A 16,546-nucleotide genomic window follows, 5' to 3' on the forward strand; every position below is an offset into this window, starting at 1 on the left:
TCACAGACACAGAGCAACGCAAAACAAGACTAAATTTTTCACTCAAACAAAGAGCCCAGCAATTTAATTGTGAACAACTCACACGCCAGTGCATCAAATGCTAATTTCAACCCCGTTACACAATTGACTAATCTTGATTATAAACATTCTATTAAATTACCTCCACTAAAGTTACAAAATTTTAATGGAGATCCTCTGCACTTCCATGAATGGATTAACAATTTCTACAGTATGATCCACCATAACACATCAATCACAGATACACACCGAATAACGTATCTACAGAATTCTGTGTCAGGAAAAGCCAAAGACTTGATACACGCGTATTCTTGCGACCCGTCGTATTACCAGACAGCCTTAAACGAGCTGATAAATCACTTCGGTGACCGAACCATCGTGGTTAATGCCTTTATCAACCAACTAGAAAACTGGCAAGTCAATCATCAGAACAAGCAAAGTTTTATTGCCTTTTCGTCCTTTTTGAAAAGACTTGTTCAGGCATTCCAGTACCTTGGTTTTATAGCAGACCTTCAATCAACAACGCTACTGAAAAAAGCCAAAGAAAAGGTTCCACACAACCTCATCCTCAAGTGGACCGAGCACTGTCTCACTCAGTTCCGCTCAGACGCATCACTTGCAGAATTCCAACAGTGGTTAGAGCTTCAAGCTCAAGTTTATGATAAAGTTAACCGGGAAAACCCCATAAGAAACACATTCCCCAATTCGAAAAAGTTTGGAAGCTCAAACTTCAACGCTGGTACAGCTAACAGAAACTTTACATCACAACCTTTAAACTCTCTAGTTGATAATCAGGATAGGAACCAAAAGCATCAATTGCAACAGAGTCTGCAGCCGCAGTCAACCAATTCTTCTCCGAAGAGTTTCACCGCAAACAGATCTTGCGAAAAATGCAAAAGTAATCACAGCCTTGCAGTTTGCCCTGAATACCAGCTTTGTCCTCCTAGTGAGAGATACAGCATTGTTAGCAAAAACAGTTTGTGTACAAGTTGTCTTAGCAATAAACACCACAAAAAGACATGTCCGTCGACTAAACGATGCCAAGTATGCAGTGGTTTTCATCATACAACATTGCATGACCCAGCAAAACAAATCAAACGACCAACAGCAGCTTTTTCAACAGAAAACGCACAAAAACCTCAGCCTACTGTTTCGTCAAACAACAAGACAGCGGTTAAAAATACGATCAATAATTCTCAGACAAAAGGCCTGCAGAATAAGAATTCAAACAGCCGCTACGGGCAATCCTTCAACGTTCAAAACCAAACCAACCCTCAAAGACGAAACCTAAATGGAAGCAGTACCAATCAGTCTTTTAGCATCAACCAGAGTCCCGATGCACCAAAAAACTGGTATGAGCAGCTTCAACTCATCCCCGTTTCCATTCTCAAAGGAAATAAAGCCTTCGATACATATGCCTTAATTGATCCTGGTAGTCAATTTAGTTTTGTTCTCGATGCGATTTCAGAATATCTTGAGCTTCCTTGCGAATCTCAACAATCAGTTCCTCTTCAGTTCCTTAACACTGAAAATAACATGACTCTCTCTAAAATAAATGAGCCAGTCACCATTACTCCTTACAAATCATCAAAAATTTCCTTTGAACTCTCTCGAGCATACAGCACACCATCTTTAAATGTCAGTGCCGCAAATGTTTTCCAATTGAATCAAATTTGCTATGCATTTAACAACCTACGCCATTTTCACTTTCCTTATATTGCCGATGGCAAAATCGGCGCTCTCCTTGGTGTTAACGCCTTTGCATTCACCTATCCCACTCATGTCATTCAAGGAAATCAACATCAACCGTTTGGTGTCAAAACTAAATTAGGTTGGACACTAGCCGGTGAATACGAAAATTGTTGCACAAACAACCATCCTAAATCCTCCAATCTGCCAAACAAAGCCTTCGTCTTTCAAGTTTCAAGAAATCGAATGGACGAACCCGAGCTAGACGAACTAGTTCAACAGTTCTGGAGAATTGAATCCGAAGGAATTCAACCAGACAGCAAGCCTTCGTCTCCTCTTGATCAAAAATTTTTCCAGATAATGAAAGACTCAATTAATTTCAATGGACAAAGATTTGAAATTAAATTGCCTTGGAAAGAAAACTCAAATTTGGAAAATAATTATTTTTCTGCCCTCAGTCAAGTCAAAAGCTTGAATAGGCGACTCGAGCGTAATCCTCAACTTCGTGATAATTATATGAAAACTCTGCAAACTGACTTGGAGAAAAACTACGTTAAACCAGTTGAGATGCAAGATCCACCACCAGATCGAATCTGGTATCTCCCACATCACCCAGTTGAGAATCCTAACAAGCCCGGCAAGGTTCGGCGCGTCGCAAACGCTGCCTCTAAGTTCCGCGGACAATCACTAAACAGCAACTTGTTAACAGGTCCTGACCTACTTAAAAGCCTACTAGGAGTCCTTATGCGCTTTCGTGAAAATCAAATTGCAGTCCTCGCGGACATCGAAGGCATGTTCATGGAAATTGCTATCAACCAAACTGACCAGTCAGCCCTTCGTTTCCTGTGGATAAACGACGATGAAATCCAACAGTATCAGTTTACAAGACTAATTTTTGGCGCTACCTGCTCCCCATCCTGCGCAATTTATGTTTTGAATCATTGCGTTGATAATAACGGAGATAAATATCCCGAAGCAGTCAGAGCCGTCAAAAGTCACTTTTATATGGATGATTACATCCAGTCCCATGATACGGTAACGAATGCCACTAAAACAGTTCAGCAAACGATTCAGAGTCTCCAGGAAGGTGGCTTCCGACTCACAAAATTTGTTTCTAATGAACCCGATGTTCTGAAAAACATACCAACACATGACATTGAAGAAAAAAGTGAAATTTTCAGAGTCCTTGGACAGAAGTGGAATCTGAAAAGTGACACCCTCATGATGAAACCGCTAACAGATTTTTCAACGGACGCAATTGAGTATACTCAGAGGAAAATCTTTAGCCTTGTATGCTCGATATTTGACCCCCTCGGCATACTGTCACCTTTGACAATCCGTTTCAAAATACTTCTCCAAGAAATTTGGAAACTTGGGAAAAAGTGGGACGAACCACTACCCATACAAATACGCAGAAGACTTCAGAAAATACTATATTCATACATCGAAATGCCTGAAGTACATCTTACCAGAACACTAACAAGTCTTCGTTACTCTGAGAGTAGTGCTGAATTACACATATTTGTTGATGCCTCAACAGCTGCAATGGCAGCCGTAGCGTACCTGCGAATAACACACAACCATTCAGAGATAACAGAAACTTGTTTCCTGATTGGAAAATGTAAAGTTGCTCCATTAAAGCAAACAAGCGTACCCAAACTTGAACTCGAAGCTGCAGTAATTGGAGTTAGGCTACATTCTACAATCGTGACAGAATCCTCTTTCGCAATTAACAAAACTCAATTCTGGACTGATAGTCAGGTAGTCCTTGATTGGATTGCATCTTCCAAAAAACAACCTGTATATATTGCGAACCGATTCAGAGAAATTGCAGCATCAACCAAAACAAAACAATGGAGACATATTTCCACATTGAACAATCCAGCCGACCTTGGCACTCGTGGCCTAGATCCACGTGAAATATCTCTCAAATGGTTGCAACCTCCAGAGTTTCTGTCATCATCAGAGCAAATCAGTAACCAGGCTGTACCTTCGAAACCTGCTGTCGTAGCAACCACAGCACATACAGCTTCAAATGTTCCAGAGCCAATCATAGACCCAGCACGTTTTTCGTCTTGGACGAAAATGCTACTCACTTTAGCCACTGTCTTTAACTTACTGTTCAGAGCAAAGAAACTTCGTGACAGCAAACAACAGTACACAACCGATGACATTGATCTATCTCGGAAGCACTTGATCAGAAATTCTCAAGAGAACTCATTTCACACGGCAGTTTCATCATTAAAAAGGGGCCTCAAGCCCCACAGTAAATGCAAACTACGGTCTTTGATCCCAATCCTCGATCAAAACGGTATACTCCGTTCATGTGGAAGACTTCAATTTGCTCCTGATTCACTTGAAATAGAAAAGTGTCCAATTATTCTGCATGCGAAAGACACAATCACACGTTTGTACCTAGAACACGCTCATCGCATATGCATTCATCAGGGAACAGAACCCGTCAAAGCGTTTGTTCAGCAACGATACCACGTTTTTGGCTTGCGAAAGTGTCTACTTAGCATAAAGTTTCGCTGTTTTTTATGCAGAAGATTTAATGCAGAGAACATACAACCGATCATGGCTCCTCTTCCCGCTTTCCGCTTCCCATCAGCCGCAACACAATTCCCGTTTTTCAATAGTGGTATCGACTTCTTTGGACCATTTTATATAGAGGACACAAAAGGAAATCTTGAAAAACATTATGGTTTGATTTTCACGTGCTTGATCGCGAGAGCAGTCCACCTTGAAAGCTGCCCAGATCTCAACACCGATACTTTCCTAAATGCATTTCGACGTTTCACCAGTAGACGATGTCAACAAGAACTGCTGTACAGTGATAATGGAAAGACATTCATCGGAGCGTCAGAAGAGCTGAAGAAAAGTGTAAAGAGCCTGGACAACGACAAAATTTACAAGGCTCTTGCTGCTACAAACACGACTTGGAAATTCAACCCGCCCTATGGCCCCCACTTTGGCGGTGTTTGGGAGCGCTTGATACAGACAGCGAAAGAAACGCTGCTTATCATTCTAGGCTCAAAACGACTCTCACTTGACGTATTCCAAACAATACTGGCGGAGAGCGAAGCCATCTTGAATTCAAGACCTCTCACAAATGTCGCTGATCTTCCCGATAACGAGATGCCTCTCACACCTAACCACTTTTTGATTAGTCGTCCATTCAACTCTCTGCCACCAGGAAAATTTGACAGCCAGACTCCAGCCAGCTTCAGGACATGGCGAAATCTGCAACAGATGATGAACCACTTCTGGAAGCGACTTGTCAAAGAATACCTACCGACACTACTCAAGAGATCAAAATGGAATGAGAACAACCAGTCGCCACTTAAAGTTAATGATGTTGTCTGGATCCTGAAAGACATGACTCCTCGTGGAATTTGGCCTCTTGGGCGTGTGTTGGAGGTGTACCCTGGACGAGATGGACAACACCGTGTGGTGAAGGTAAAAACGGCTTACGGTACGTTCGTTCGCCCCGTTTCCGCACTCGCACGCGTTTTGGCTGATTAGCCACGTTTTTATAGTTTTTTTTTTCACGTAACGGTTTCTAGGCAACTTGGGTTACCCGCTCTTCGACGACATGTCCAAACGTGTTGCTGGCCCCTTGTTCTGCTTGGAGCTTGTTGTGAAACAATCAAGTCAAGCGCATGAAAACTTGACTCAAGTCCTTGAAAACGGTTACCCGCAAATATGTAATCATCAAAAAAACTGTAACAAAAACCTTTACTCAATAAAATCTTTTGACTAGAGAACTTGTTCCCATATATATATATATATATAGAACACTTTAGATTTCCTCAGATTTGGCAACAGATAAATTTATAACGCTATATTAAGATATTATAAAGACGGACTCCACAACAGGATTTAAGAAAAAATAGACACGAAAGAATTTGGAATTTTAGTGCTTTTATTGCAAGTATATTGTCTACAAAGCTTTTATTTCTAAAGGAAAGGAAATTTTCATCGCGAAAGCCGCTTAGTCTGCTGTGTTCTTTCGACAAATATAGCCCAAATATTTGTTGATGCTCTGCTAGTTTCGATGTGACAAAAATGACAGAAAAAATGTCAATTTTTCGGCGTGTAAGCACTGATGAAACAAAGTTGTGAATTTGCAGAAATTTGTCAGAGATCAATGTACTCAACAGTTGCTAACGATTTTCCTTTCATATCAGTTTTATTAATCACACTGTTACTTCTAAGCACACATATCTTTTCTCTTTAAATTAGGTTATATTTGTTTGACTTTATTGTAAACGGTAACCCAGGTTGAGGTCCCACGCCGGAATCAACTCTGCTTAGACTCAGTAGTGCACACAACTGTGCTTTCTGCGCTCGAAATTACATGGTCTGGGCGACTTCACACTTGACTCTATTCATAGGCGGATTCGAACGCTTTTGAGCTTCCCTGTGAACTGAAACTTGGTACAACTTTATAAGAAACATACTTAATCTTGGTAAATCCTGCCAAGATGTTGCCATGGTATTTAGAAAGAAAATATCAAGATATGTACGAACTTGCAAGTTATTTGCATGGCTGTCAAGAACCAAGATCTTGGCAAGATTTCCAAGAAGATTAACCATAACTTGGCACGATATATCAAGTATTCAAAATTCAATAGCACCCAAAAACAAGAGGTAGCAGGAAATCATAAGATTAAGCAAGAATTATCAAGAATTGGACAGAATTATCAAGAATTATCAAGAATGTTGGAAAATACTGCTCCCGTTAGTTTATTAACCAACAAATGAGCCGTTTTTTCCAGTATAATAAAATTGTTAACTAGATGCTAGCTCTGTATGTCTAGGACTGCCACCATGAAGGCCCCCACTAAGGTTCCAAAAAAAATCTAAAAACTTGTAAAATGACATAAAAAATCTGATTACTAAAAATTTTCACAATTAGGATTCAGCCGTTATTGGTTCATATAACACATTTTTGACTGTCGCAAAAGGATTTTTTAACTGCACAGACTGTGTCTATTTTTGACTTTGTGGGACTATGCGAGATTTGAGCTTATGACAATGTTTTTTTCTGTCTGAACATAATCGCGTTTTTTGGGTTAAAATTGTGTTACGTCGAGTCGTCGTGTTGTCGAATCATACTTGCATATCGTTACAAAGTTGAGACATACACGCTTTGCATCGCCCTAATTCTCACTATTTCGAGTTCTGGTTAAAATTTTGCCTGGAATGTCTGGTCATGGCCAATTTTTGTCTTTTTTCCCGGTTCCACCACCTCACTCCATATTGCTTACAAATAAAAATTTCTATGCTTCAAGATTTATCAAGATCTTGTCAAGTTACGCCAAGAAAATTTCTTGACATATCTCAATAAGATCTTGTCAATATCTTATCAAAGTGTTGCACGAAATATTTATCTATCAAGATCTTGGCAAGATGTCTCAAGTTTTGCAAGGGTTATCAAGACCTTGCATGACATGGCAATGGGTATTAATTTTTGTTTCACTGGGTTGAGTCTGATCAAAGGTCATATTGAGCGTACTTAACTGTGATCAGTGACGGCTTCAAGCGTAATTGAGTCTGATTTAGGAACGGCTTTGAGAGCAGGGTGGTCTGATCAAAGAAGTTTTTGAACGCCAGTAGGCCTGATCTGAGCTAGTTTTGATAATAGGATCTGAAAAAATTTAGAGCGAAGGATAGTCTTATATGAGACGTCCTCGAATGCACTTGGGTCTAACCACAAAGCTCTAGTTCGTCTGATCACAAAGCTCTTGTGGGTCTCATCAAAGTGACTTTCGAGTGCATTTGAGACTTGTCGCAAGTGAGTTATCGCGTTGAGTGCTTTTGGATATGATCAGAGGTAATTTCAGTCTGGGGACCTCATTTTGGGAGGAAAATTTTGCGATTTGGGAAAAAATTTCTGCAAACTGCAACTCCAAGAGGAAGGTAAATAAATCTAATGCAGTTTTGAATTTTTACCGCTTATCTTTTTATCAGGCATTACAAGCACTTGTTCAGAGAGAAGTTGCCTTGTTAGTCTACAATTCTATTACTTGTGAAAAAATAAGAATTATTTTGAAAGCTAATCATACTCAAAGGAAAACTTTTGGAAATGAGCGTATATGTTAATGAATAGTGTTCACACAGCCTGTATTATGTTCTGTTTTTAAAAGAATTTAAAAAAGTTGAAAAAAGAATATTTTCGCTTCTTTAAACAAAAAAAATAGGAACCTAATTTTATTATTAGGCCGAAAAACTTTCCAAATGGTCTTCAAAAAATTTTAACTAGCTTAGTCAGTGAATTATGCATTACACTCTTTGTAAATGGGAAGGAGTATTTCAGGTCAGATTTAGATTACTTTTTAAATTCGGTGTAATATAGACAGGAAAAATTACCGTGACAACTAATGGAGAATACATTTTCGAAATACATAAAATCTCCACTTATTAGAAAAATAAGCGGTGCGGTAAGTTATGAGTCCTTTGCTGAAAATATCAATTCAGACATTCAATAAATGAGAAATGGAATGTATTGAAAAAGCAAAATTAATGCCACTTAATTGAAAGCAGACAATAATTAAAAGTATAAGGTCATCTCGAAAAGTTTTAAGGAAATCTTTATTGTAACTAATTGTTCCGAAACACCTGTGGTGGGAAGAATTTTATACTCAAATGGTTTTTTTGTTCAAACTATTTTGGCCGATCGATATATCCATCGTAGAGAAATGTGAGTAGTATCATTGAAAAACTCGTCCAGCGTAGAAATCAAAATTAAAAAGATTTTGAAATTCCTTTTTTCCGAGAAGTTATCGAGGATTGAAGTTTTATGTGAACACGGGATATTTGGCATGATTTTGATCAATTTTTGTGTAATTTTTCTTCACATTAAGATATTTTCTATAAAAAAATAGTATTTCAGAAATTCAGTTCACGCCACAAATTGAATCCTTTTTGTCTTCCTAAAAGACTAAAGGCGATAAAAAGACCAGTTCTGGTCTCATAGGGAATTTCACAATAAAAAAATTCGAATTCTTTTTGAGAAAATTTTTAGAGAATTTTTCATTTTTCGTTTCTTAAGTCACCTAGAGATTAGTCACAATTCACATTGAGGTCCCATTTTTGATAAACCTCATTTAAAGCCCTGCTAATGACTATTAAGGCTTAAAAGATAAATTTCCGAGAATTTTTTAACATTAACCAATCAAGAGCTTATATTCATGAACTGTAAGTCAGTTTAAGTGATGACAGGACCTCCATATTTTCCATAGCAACCAAAATTATTCTGGTTATTGGTTTTATCTTGTAACTATTGGTTATATGACTTCAATGCATCAAGATTTCAAAAAAAACTTTATAATTTTCTTTGGATATTTTTGTAGTACTGGTACCTTCTGAAATCTTATCAATTTATCCTGATCTTGGTGGCTCCCATTTGCTTAGAGAAGACATTCAATTGATCATAGATTAAATTTTCAGCGAAAAGCTAATGGTTTCAATGGCTTCGACACTTTCTAGCACTTTGCTATTAATTTTTTTGTTTTTTGCCTGTTGTTGTTGTTGTTGTTTTCGTAGTCATAAAACTTATTGTCATGTCATATTGATTAACTATGTATAATAAAATAAGTTGTCCTCCCATCAGGACATATCTCAGCATATTTATTGACTACTGTTGAAATCTTTTGAATTCAATGGCTGTTGAGACCTAAAAAATAATTTTTCGGAACATATTTTTGAAAATTAACCAATCTTAAACTTTTTTCGTGATTGATTTTTAGTCAGCCTTTGTATTGACAGCCCCCCTGATTTTCCACTGCAACCAAAAACTATTGGAATTAGCAGTTTTGTTTTCTACCTATTAGTTCTACGACTTCAAAAACGAGAATTTTTATAAATTTTTTTTCATTTTTTGGATATTTTCTCTTATTTTTGGTTACTTTTCAAATCTTATCACATTATCCTGATACTGAGGGTACCGATCGTCTAACGCAAGACGTTCAATGGATCATAGATAAAGTTTTCAGAGAAGAGCTTAAGGTTTAAATTGCTTCGACACTCGCACTTTTCTACTGAATTTTTGATTTTTGCTGTAATTGTTGTTGTTTTAATAGTCATTGACCTGTTGTAAGGTCTTATTGATAACTTATGAATGACAAATATCGTCTCTGTCCCATTGAGGCATGATTAAGCGTACTTATTGTCTTCCGTTGAAAGCTAATGGTTTTAATGGCGTTGATACTACGAGTTTCCTCAAAAATTTGGTGGTTCTAATGTATTTGATTATAATCGTTGTTTTCTGAACTCATACTGCAAAAAAAGTATCCCATTTCCGTCAAAAAATTAATAGAAGATAGAGAAATTTGCACTGAAAAGATCATTTTTAATGCCTTCGACGATTTTTTCGCTCAATTTTTTTCATGAAATTGCTATTTTTGCAATTTTTTCTTCTTTACGTAGCCCTAAATTGCAGAAACGGTCTCATAAGCTTCTAATTGAAGTTTGAATGAAAGATGAGTCTCGGAGCAGTTAGTTTACAGCGCATAGTCTCAAATTTTATGATATCAAAGGTCAACTTGTAACTTATTTCGTTTTTCTTTAACTTATTAACGTTTTTCTTTTCGTCCACTTGTAACTTATTTTCATCATTGAGAGGTCCCATCCAAATTCTTGCATTTCAAACAATAACATATCATCTGATATTATGTCGTCACTGACGTTTTGTTTGTTGGACAAAATGCGTTTTCATAAACGTTTTTCGAGCGGTCAATTCTTGTGTTTCTTTTTCCTCTTCTTTCAGCACAATCGCCTAATAACAGATCCCATTGGTTTTCAAATGTGGCCCAAGTGAGTTTATTTAATCTTTCGGAGTAATTCGGTTAGCTGAATTAGTATAATCAATAATTGAATAAAAATACATTATTCAGATAACAGCTAATGATTTTAATGATATCAATAATTTTTGTTTTCATAAATCGTTTTTAATTTTTTGTGTTTTTTTGCATCTTTAATAAGTTTCTATGGCCGAGTCTAAACAAAAACAGGTCCTCTTGGTTTTGTAATGACTTTTATTAAAATTATCAAGTATTTTTTCGTTAAAAGCTAATTTCTTGGTTTAAAGAATGTTGAATAATTTTTGAACTTCTCCTCATTATCCGTTCTTTTTGTCGACTTCTTACCTAATCTCATTAAAGAAAATTTCAATCAATCTGCTGTATAATTAGGAAAAAGTAAATTTATGCAATTAAGGTTTTATCTGACTGCATATTCACTTTGTTACTAGGTGCTTTCAAGTTTAGGTTTTGAGTTTTTACCGTCAGATTTTTGTTTTTGCTTATTTTGTTGTTTTTTTCTCGTGGTCTCTTTAATGCTAGATCTCAAATCTCGTTGGCGCTATAATGAGGCATGTCATTATGTAATTCAATTAGTAGTTAGGTTGTGTAACAATTTTTTGAACTCAAACATCTGTTTTTGTTATCTCTTCCTTTGGTTGACAATTAAGTCAAAAATGAAGATGAGCTCGGGTCGGAACCTTAGGGAGCTCGGGAGAGAACATTAAGGGAGCTAGGAGCTCGGGCGAACGCACATTGACAAGCCTCCTTGGTCAAGTTTTAGAACTGATTAGCTAGAAACTGTCCTTATTATGAATTGAAGTTTTCTGGCAACTTCAATGAAAGGTGAATCGCATAAACGTGCAGTATTTTAAGGCGTTTAGAGAACCATTATTCAGCAATTTATTGAGATTGAGATAGAGCCAATTGCAAAAATCTGACAGTTGTTTGAAAAATAATTTTGTGGCCTAAGATTTTCGGGAAAAACTTTTTCAAAAAGTCATATGTCCTCCTTTAACGAGTTTTTAGGGTGTCCTGGTTTTCAATAGTTCGATATTAAAATTGTTATAATCAAGATGGTTCCTTATGCTTATGGCTTAGCGACAACTGAGTTTTTGGTAGGGTCAATAGTGAAAACGTTTCCTTAATCCCAAAGTTTCACATTCCGTTCCATGTCTTCTATCGTTGAAAAATATATTTTCTAAGCTTCAAGCTTTGAAATTTGAAACAATCTGGACGCGGGAATCCTACAATTTCTCGGCTCGCAAACAGAGATATCGCTATTTTTGTTCTGGTTATTAGGCAGTGAGCCAAAAATCTGATATTTACTCAATAGATATGATTAATTGATGCGCAAAAACACAGACCTAATGTAACGTTGCTCAGTTTCTCCCCCTAATATGCTAATATGGATCTTCTAAGGAAACAAGAGATTTGATTTAAATTTGCAGATGGATTTCTTAAAAATTGACATCAAGAGTGAAAATTTGGACAGCTAGTTATAACACTGCTACGGGTTATTCGGCTGGGGGTTCCTCTTCGGGGGCAGCAGCTGGGGTTTCTTCTGGTGCATCGGTTGTTGGTGGTGCTGTTTCATCTTCGACTGGTGCAGGTGCAGCCGTCTCTTCTCCTTCGTTCTAAAAGACCACTGGGTTTATCAACTCAAAATATATCAGCATGGTTTTTACCAAGCTAGGAATTACACGAAAATGGACGCAGACTCGAATGAGAAAAAATGAGAATCAGAGCCGAATGGTTATGTTTTGTTGGCCAAACAATATGACTATTTTAAATTTACTTAGAAGAAATGAAAGAAATTAAATTGCCGGGGGGAGGGGTTGGCAAGGGAGTTGCAAACACCGTTACACCTTCGTTACACATTTGTATCTATATATATTTTTTAAAAATTGCCTTTAAAGTAATGACTTTGGGATCGACCAATCAAATCCACAAAACTATTCGGCTCTAAATTTCATTTTAGGGCATTCTGCCAAACGCCAGTTCTCACACTATGATTACTGCACTGTCACTATAGTGCAAGGAGGCCTCTAGTAGATCAGGTCCTCAGTTTATAACTACTATCCATCAATCTGCCTTATCCTGACATCAATACCATCCTGTTTGGAATTTGTAGCTCACTTGATTTCGAATGCTTATCCTGCAAGATTTCTGCCAGCGTCTTGCAAGATAACCATTTTTCTCACTCGATTCATGATCAATAAATCTTTATCATTTTAAGCTATCGTAGCTTAATGCAGCCAACTACCTCCGTTTGTACTTACTTGGCAGCAAACAAGCCTTAACCTGAAGTCTTTGCCAATCCTTAACGAGCAACCTCTTCATCTTTCGCATAAGCGTGCACTATGAATCAACCATATAACATTTTTGGAGTTTTTGGGTTGAGGTATCCGGGTCTATTTGGTAGATACATGGTTCGCCGTTAATGGTCCGTTCTATATAACTTACTTCTTTGGCTTTAATTCTCAACCAATGTTACAACAGCTCCAACAATTTGAAATTTCAGATCTGTTTCTGCATCCCTTACCGGTTCTGCCTCCGCATTCTGTTCTGACACCTGGTTACCACCGCCTTCTGCAGCCACTGGATCTACTGGGGGAGGAGGCTGAGTGTCTGCACTGGCTCCTTCTGCAGCGGCTGCCAGGGCAGCAGCTGCAGCTGCTTCGTCCGCTGGCTCGTCCTCCTCCTTAATACCGGGCAGTCCTGCGTCTCCCCCGGTGGCGAGTGCTGCTGCGTCTCCTTCTGCTGTGGACCCCGATCCATCACCAACAGATCCAGATGTGGGTGCAGACTCACTAACTTCTGGTTCTTCAGCCTGAAAAACGGGACAGTTTCAAATCTTGATAAATCAGTTTTAAATTTTGCGCGTACTTATAGGGTTTAGATCAGCTAACAAAATTTTGCAGTTTCATTTAGAAAACAAACAAAATTAACGAGTAGTTTCAAATTGGCCATGGAGACAAACGCAGTCTAAAAGTGTTCTTAATGGCCTCAAATTGTCCCCTGTATAAGTTACTTGGCTTCAGCCAACAGAACCTTGATATCACGTTTAACTTGAAATCAACGACGGTGGCAATGTTTCTCAAATAGAAGTTTGTTATTTTTTCCACTTATTTCAGAGTACTATTCTTCTCAAAACAGGACAATTTCATTAGAAAAAGATAGGAGTGGTGTATTGATTTACTAGAGTACAAAAACTCATACATATGGTTAGCCTGGGCTTAACACTGCTGTTTCAGTTTCATTTTTAATAGCCGCACAGCGATAGCTGGGGCTATTATTGGCCTTCTCTTGGTTTTTTTTACGACTCGAAGAGGAGTATTGGTTTTCTTAAGGTTTTTTTTTACCGGAAGTACTATTTGTTCAGACGATGTTTTGACCTAAAAGCGAAAGCGAGTAAACTTGCAGTGTGAACTAATTTTTTCTGAGCGAGAGAAGTTTTTTGATCATGCGCTGCATTTAGTGAATGACTTTTTGACATTGAAAAGTAGTTTTTGACTGAATGGCACATATAGATAACCGTTTTTAGCCGTTTTTTTGTCTAAGTGGCCTAGTTTTTTTGCTTGTAATTTGGTTTTTTTGTAGAAATCATTTTTAATCGATGCTATGTTGAAGAAATAAAAACCCCGGAAATTGATAGCACAGTATTTTGCATAGCCAGAGATTGCGTTTCAAATGTAAAATTGGCACATATTTCTTGATTTTTTAGTTAATTTTTGGCTTTTTTCTATTAATTTCTTCATTTTTGGATCTTTTAGCTGTTTTTTGTCAAAAATCAGTTAATATGGCAACTTCCCTTTGATAATTCATATACTCAATGCCTCTTTCTACCTCGGTGTAATTTTGTTTCATAAAATTGTGCATTTGCTAATCCGATTTTCGTAGTTTTTTGCCAATTTTTTTTCAGTTTTTTGTTTGTATTTTGCTTTTAATTACAAAAATAGTATTTTGGGGAGCATGAGGGACTTTAATTTTGTTTCAATAAAAATTCAATCATTTTTTGGTGTAAATTTTGGTTCAAATTTTTTTCATAAATGCAGTCTTAAATATTTTTTGACCACTTTTTTGCAAAATGTTTCATTGTTTTGCATGTCTGAATTCTGCTTTTTCTTGTTTTATTCTCTTCAGCAAGTTGGATTTTTTTCTCGAATGACTCGTTGTCTTTTCTATGTCTCGAATGCTGATCAATGAAATGTACTCGTTTTTCTTGATTTTTTTAAATTTGATTTTTAACTTTCAAAAATCATGAATTGGTCTTTTTGTTACGGTGTTCCTAACATTGTGTCCATATTCTTCACATTCTCGTTTGTATCATTCTAGTTTTGTCCTGGCACCTACTTTTATATTCGTTGTATTGATTTTTTCAGTTGTTAAAAAATTGAATGATTTCAGCTTTTTCTTAGATCTTGGTTTTTTCGGTTTGCAATTGATTTAATTCAAAATAAGGCAGTACTGGGAGTTTGCTAGAAAGTCAATTCCAACATTTCTACTTATTACTATTCATTGCAATTTTCTTCCGGGCTTGGTATTGTTTTTTGACGATTTTTTGCCTTTGAATATTATTCTGTTGCTTTTGTTTTTCTATGATTATTTTAATTTTTGAATTAGTATGAAATCATGTTGTCTAGCATATATACAACAAGGAAGAATCATGTATTATTTTTGTCTTAATTGCCGTGATTAGAAATCTAATTATAGTGGTTCTCTGATTCTTAAGTTTGAGCACTCTTTTTTGAATAATTTTGACTTTCCTGTCTTTTTTGAAAAGTTTTTATCTGCCGTTTGCTTTCGCGATCTTTTTGTGATTAGAATCAATAATTATCTGAGGGCAATTGATGGCCCTGTCAGCTTTGTCAGGCTATCAGTTTTTTGACCATCCTAAAAATTTCAGAATTTTTTAACGTTACCAAACGTTTTCAATAATAGAATTTTGCTGCGTTTTCTTTCTCTTGGTGACAGTGATTTCAATTTCACCGATTTTTAGATCAGACCCGGGGAGGTAATGAGTTATTGGTTTAATACAAAAGGTAATGGCTTCAGCTTTTTGTGAAGTTTTGGTGCTTCGAGTCGCTTCCGGAATTCTTCCGGCTATGTTTTTTTATTTCGTCGTCATGATTTTTGTTACGACCATATGACGTCACAGCCACTTTTTGTTCATTCGTTCATGCAATTTTAACTGAATTGCATGTGTGACGTCATTTTTTGCTCTTAATGGAGCGAGATTTTTTGTTCATGCGCGTGATTAAATTTTTGGTCACACTTGACTTACCTCACTCACAAAAATGACTTCCTCACTTTGAAATTGACTTTTATTTAATTTAAGTCAAAGAGATAAGGTCAAATGGGTGTGTTTCACTCTAAATGAAGGTTATTTGAGATCAGCTAATAGAGGCAGCAATAATTTATACAGATCTTTAATCAAAATATAACAGATCAGCCTTCAACGAAAAGACGAATTTTTTTGGTCTGTCCTTTTACTGTTTTTTGACTGCCGATCTACGAATCTATTGCGGCTATTTTCTGGCAATCTGCCGGCTATGTTCCTACTTTTTTCATCATCTTTTAAAGGCAAACAATTCGAGCAGGATTGATTGCGTGTTGTTTTCAATGTCTAACTAATCTATACCCATTTTTTCTTCAAATTCTGAGCTCGTGTGATGGCTGCAAGTCCCGCGAGTGCTAGTATTAAAGTTCAATCTTAATTATAGAATTAAAGGGGGTAAAATTCGTCTAGTTTTATCCCAGTACTTGAAAACTGATTGGATAAAAATTGTGCATTAATTCAAGATCTGAAATTAAACTTTACACCAAAAATTTACATTTCTAGCGGTTATTGCTATGAATTCTTGTAGTAATTACATTTTTGTACCTCATTCAACAAATTCTTCGTACAAAAGAAACTGGTTTTTGCCCTCTACTATCTTTGAACTTTGAATATTTTTGTATCAACAAAGTTTAATTAATTTTTCGCCAAATTCATACCATGCATAGCAATACTTACTGAAATATTACATTTT

General features: G+C 36.7%; 2 protein-coding genes across 2 annotated transcripts in view; one reads left to right on the forward strand and one right to left on the reverse strand.

Moving 5' to 3' along the window:
• Positions 1-231: 231 nt before the first annotated feature.
• Positions 232-5,877, forward strand: LOC142339815 (uncharacterized). Its single transcript, XM_075390141.1, has 3 exons — positions 232-1,370; positions 2,187-5,129; positions 5,841-5,877. The coding sequence occupies exons 1-3, from the start codon at positions 232-234 to the stop codon at positions 5,875-5,877; spliced, it is 4,119 nt and encodes a 1,372-aa protein (XP_075246256.1).
• Positions 5,878-11,926: 6,049 nt separating this feature from the next.
• The window catches only part of LOC142348628 (uncharacterized), a 28,424-nt gene continuing 23,804 nt past the window's right edge, over positions 11,927-16,546 (reverse strand). The window contains exons 3-4 of the mRNA XM_075400040.1: positions 13,057-13,344; positions 11,927-12,148 (exon numbers count right to left, since the gene is read on the reverse strand). Coding sequence (XP_075256155.1) covers positions 12,029-12,148; positions 13,057-13,344 — 408 coding nt within the window. The 3' untranslated portion in view covers positions 11,927-12,028. The remainder of the gene's footprint in view (positions 12,149-13,056; positions 13,345-16,546) is intronic.

The sequence above is a fragment of the Convolutriloba macropyga genome, chromosome 1, assembly GCF_964194025.1.
Source record: "Convolutriloba macropyga chromosome 1, txConMacr16.3, whole genome shotgun sequence".
Taxonomy (NCBI): Eukaryota; Metazoa; Xenacoelomorpha; order Acoela; family Convolutidae; genus Convolutriloba; species Convolutriloba macropyga.

Bases quoted from the DNA above. Each gene is read 5' to 3' on its own strand.
- LOC142339815 (XM_075390141.1), top strand. From the start codon at position 232: ATGATCCACCATAACACATCAATCACAGATACACACCGAATAACGTAT. The intron at 1,371-2,186 runs GTATGAGCAGCT...AAGCTTGAATAG, and splicing joins CCCGATGCACCAAAAAACTG to GCGACTCGAGCGTAATCCTC. The intron at 5,130-5,840 runs GTACCCTGGACG...GTGAATTTGCAG, and splicing joins CTTGGGCGTGTGTTGGAGGT to AAATTTGTCAGAGATCAATG.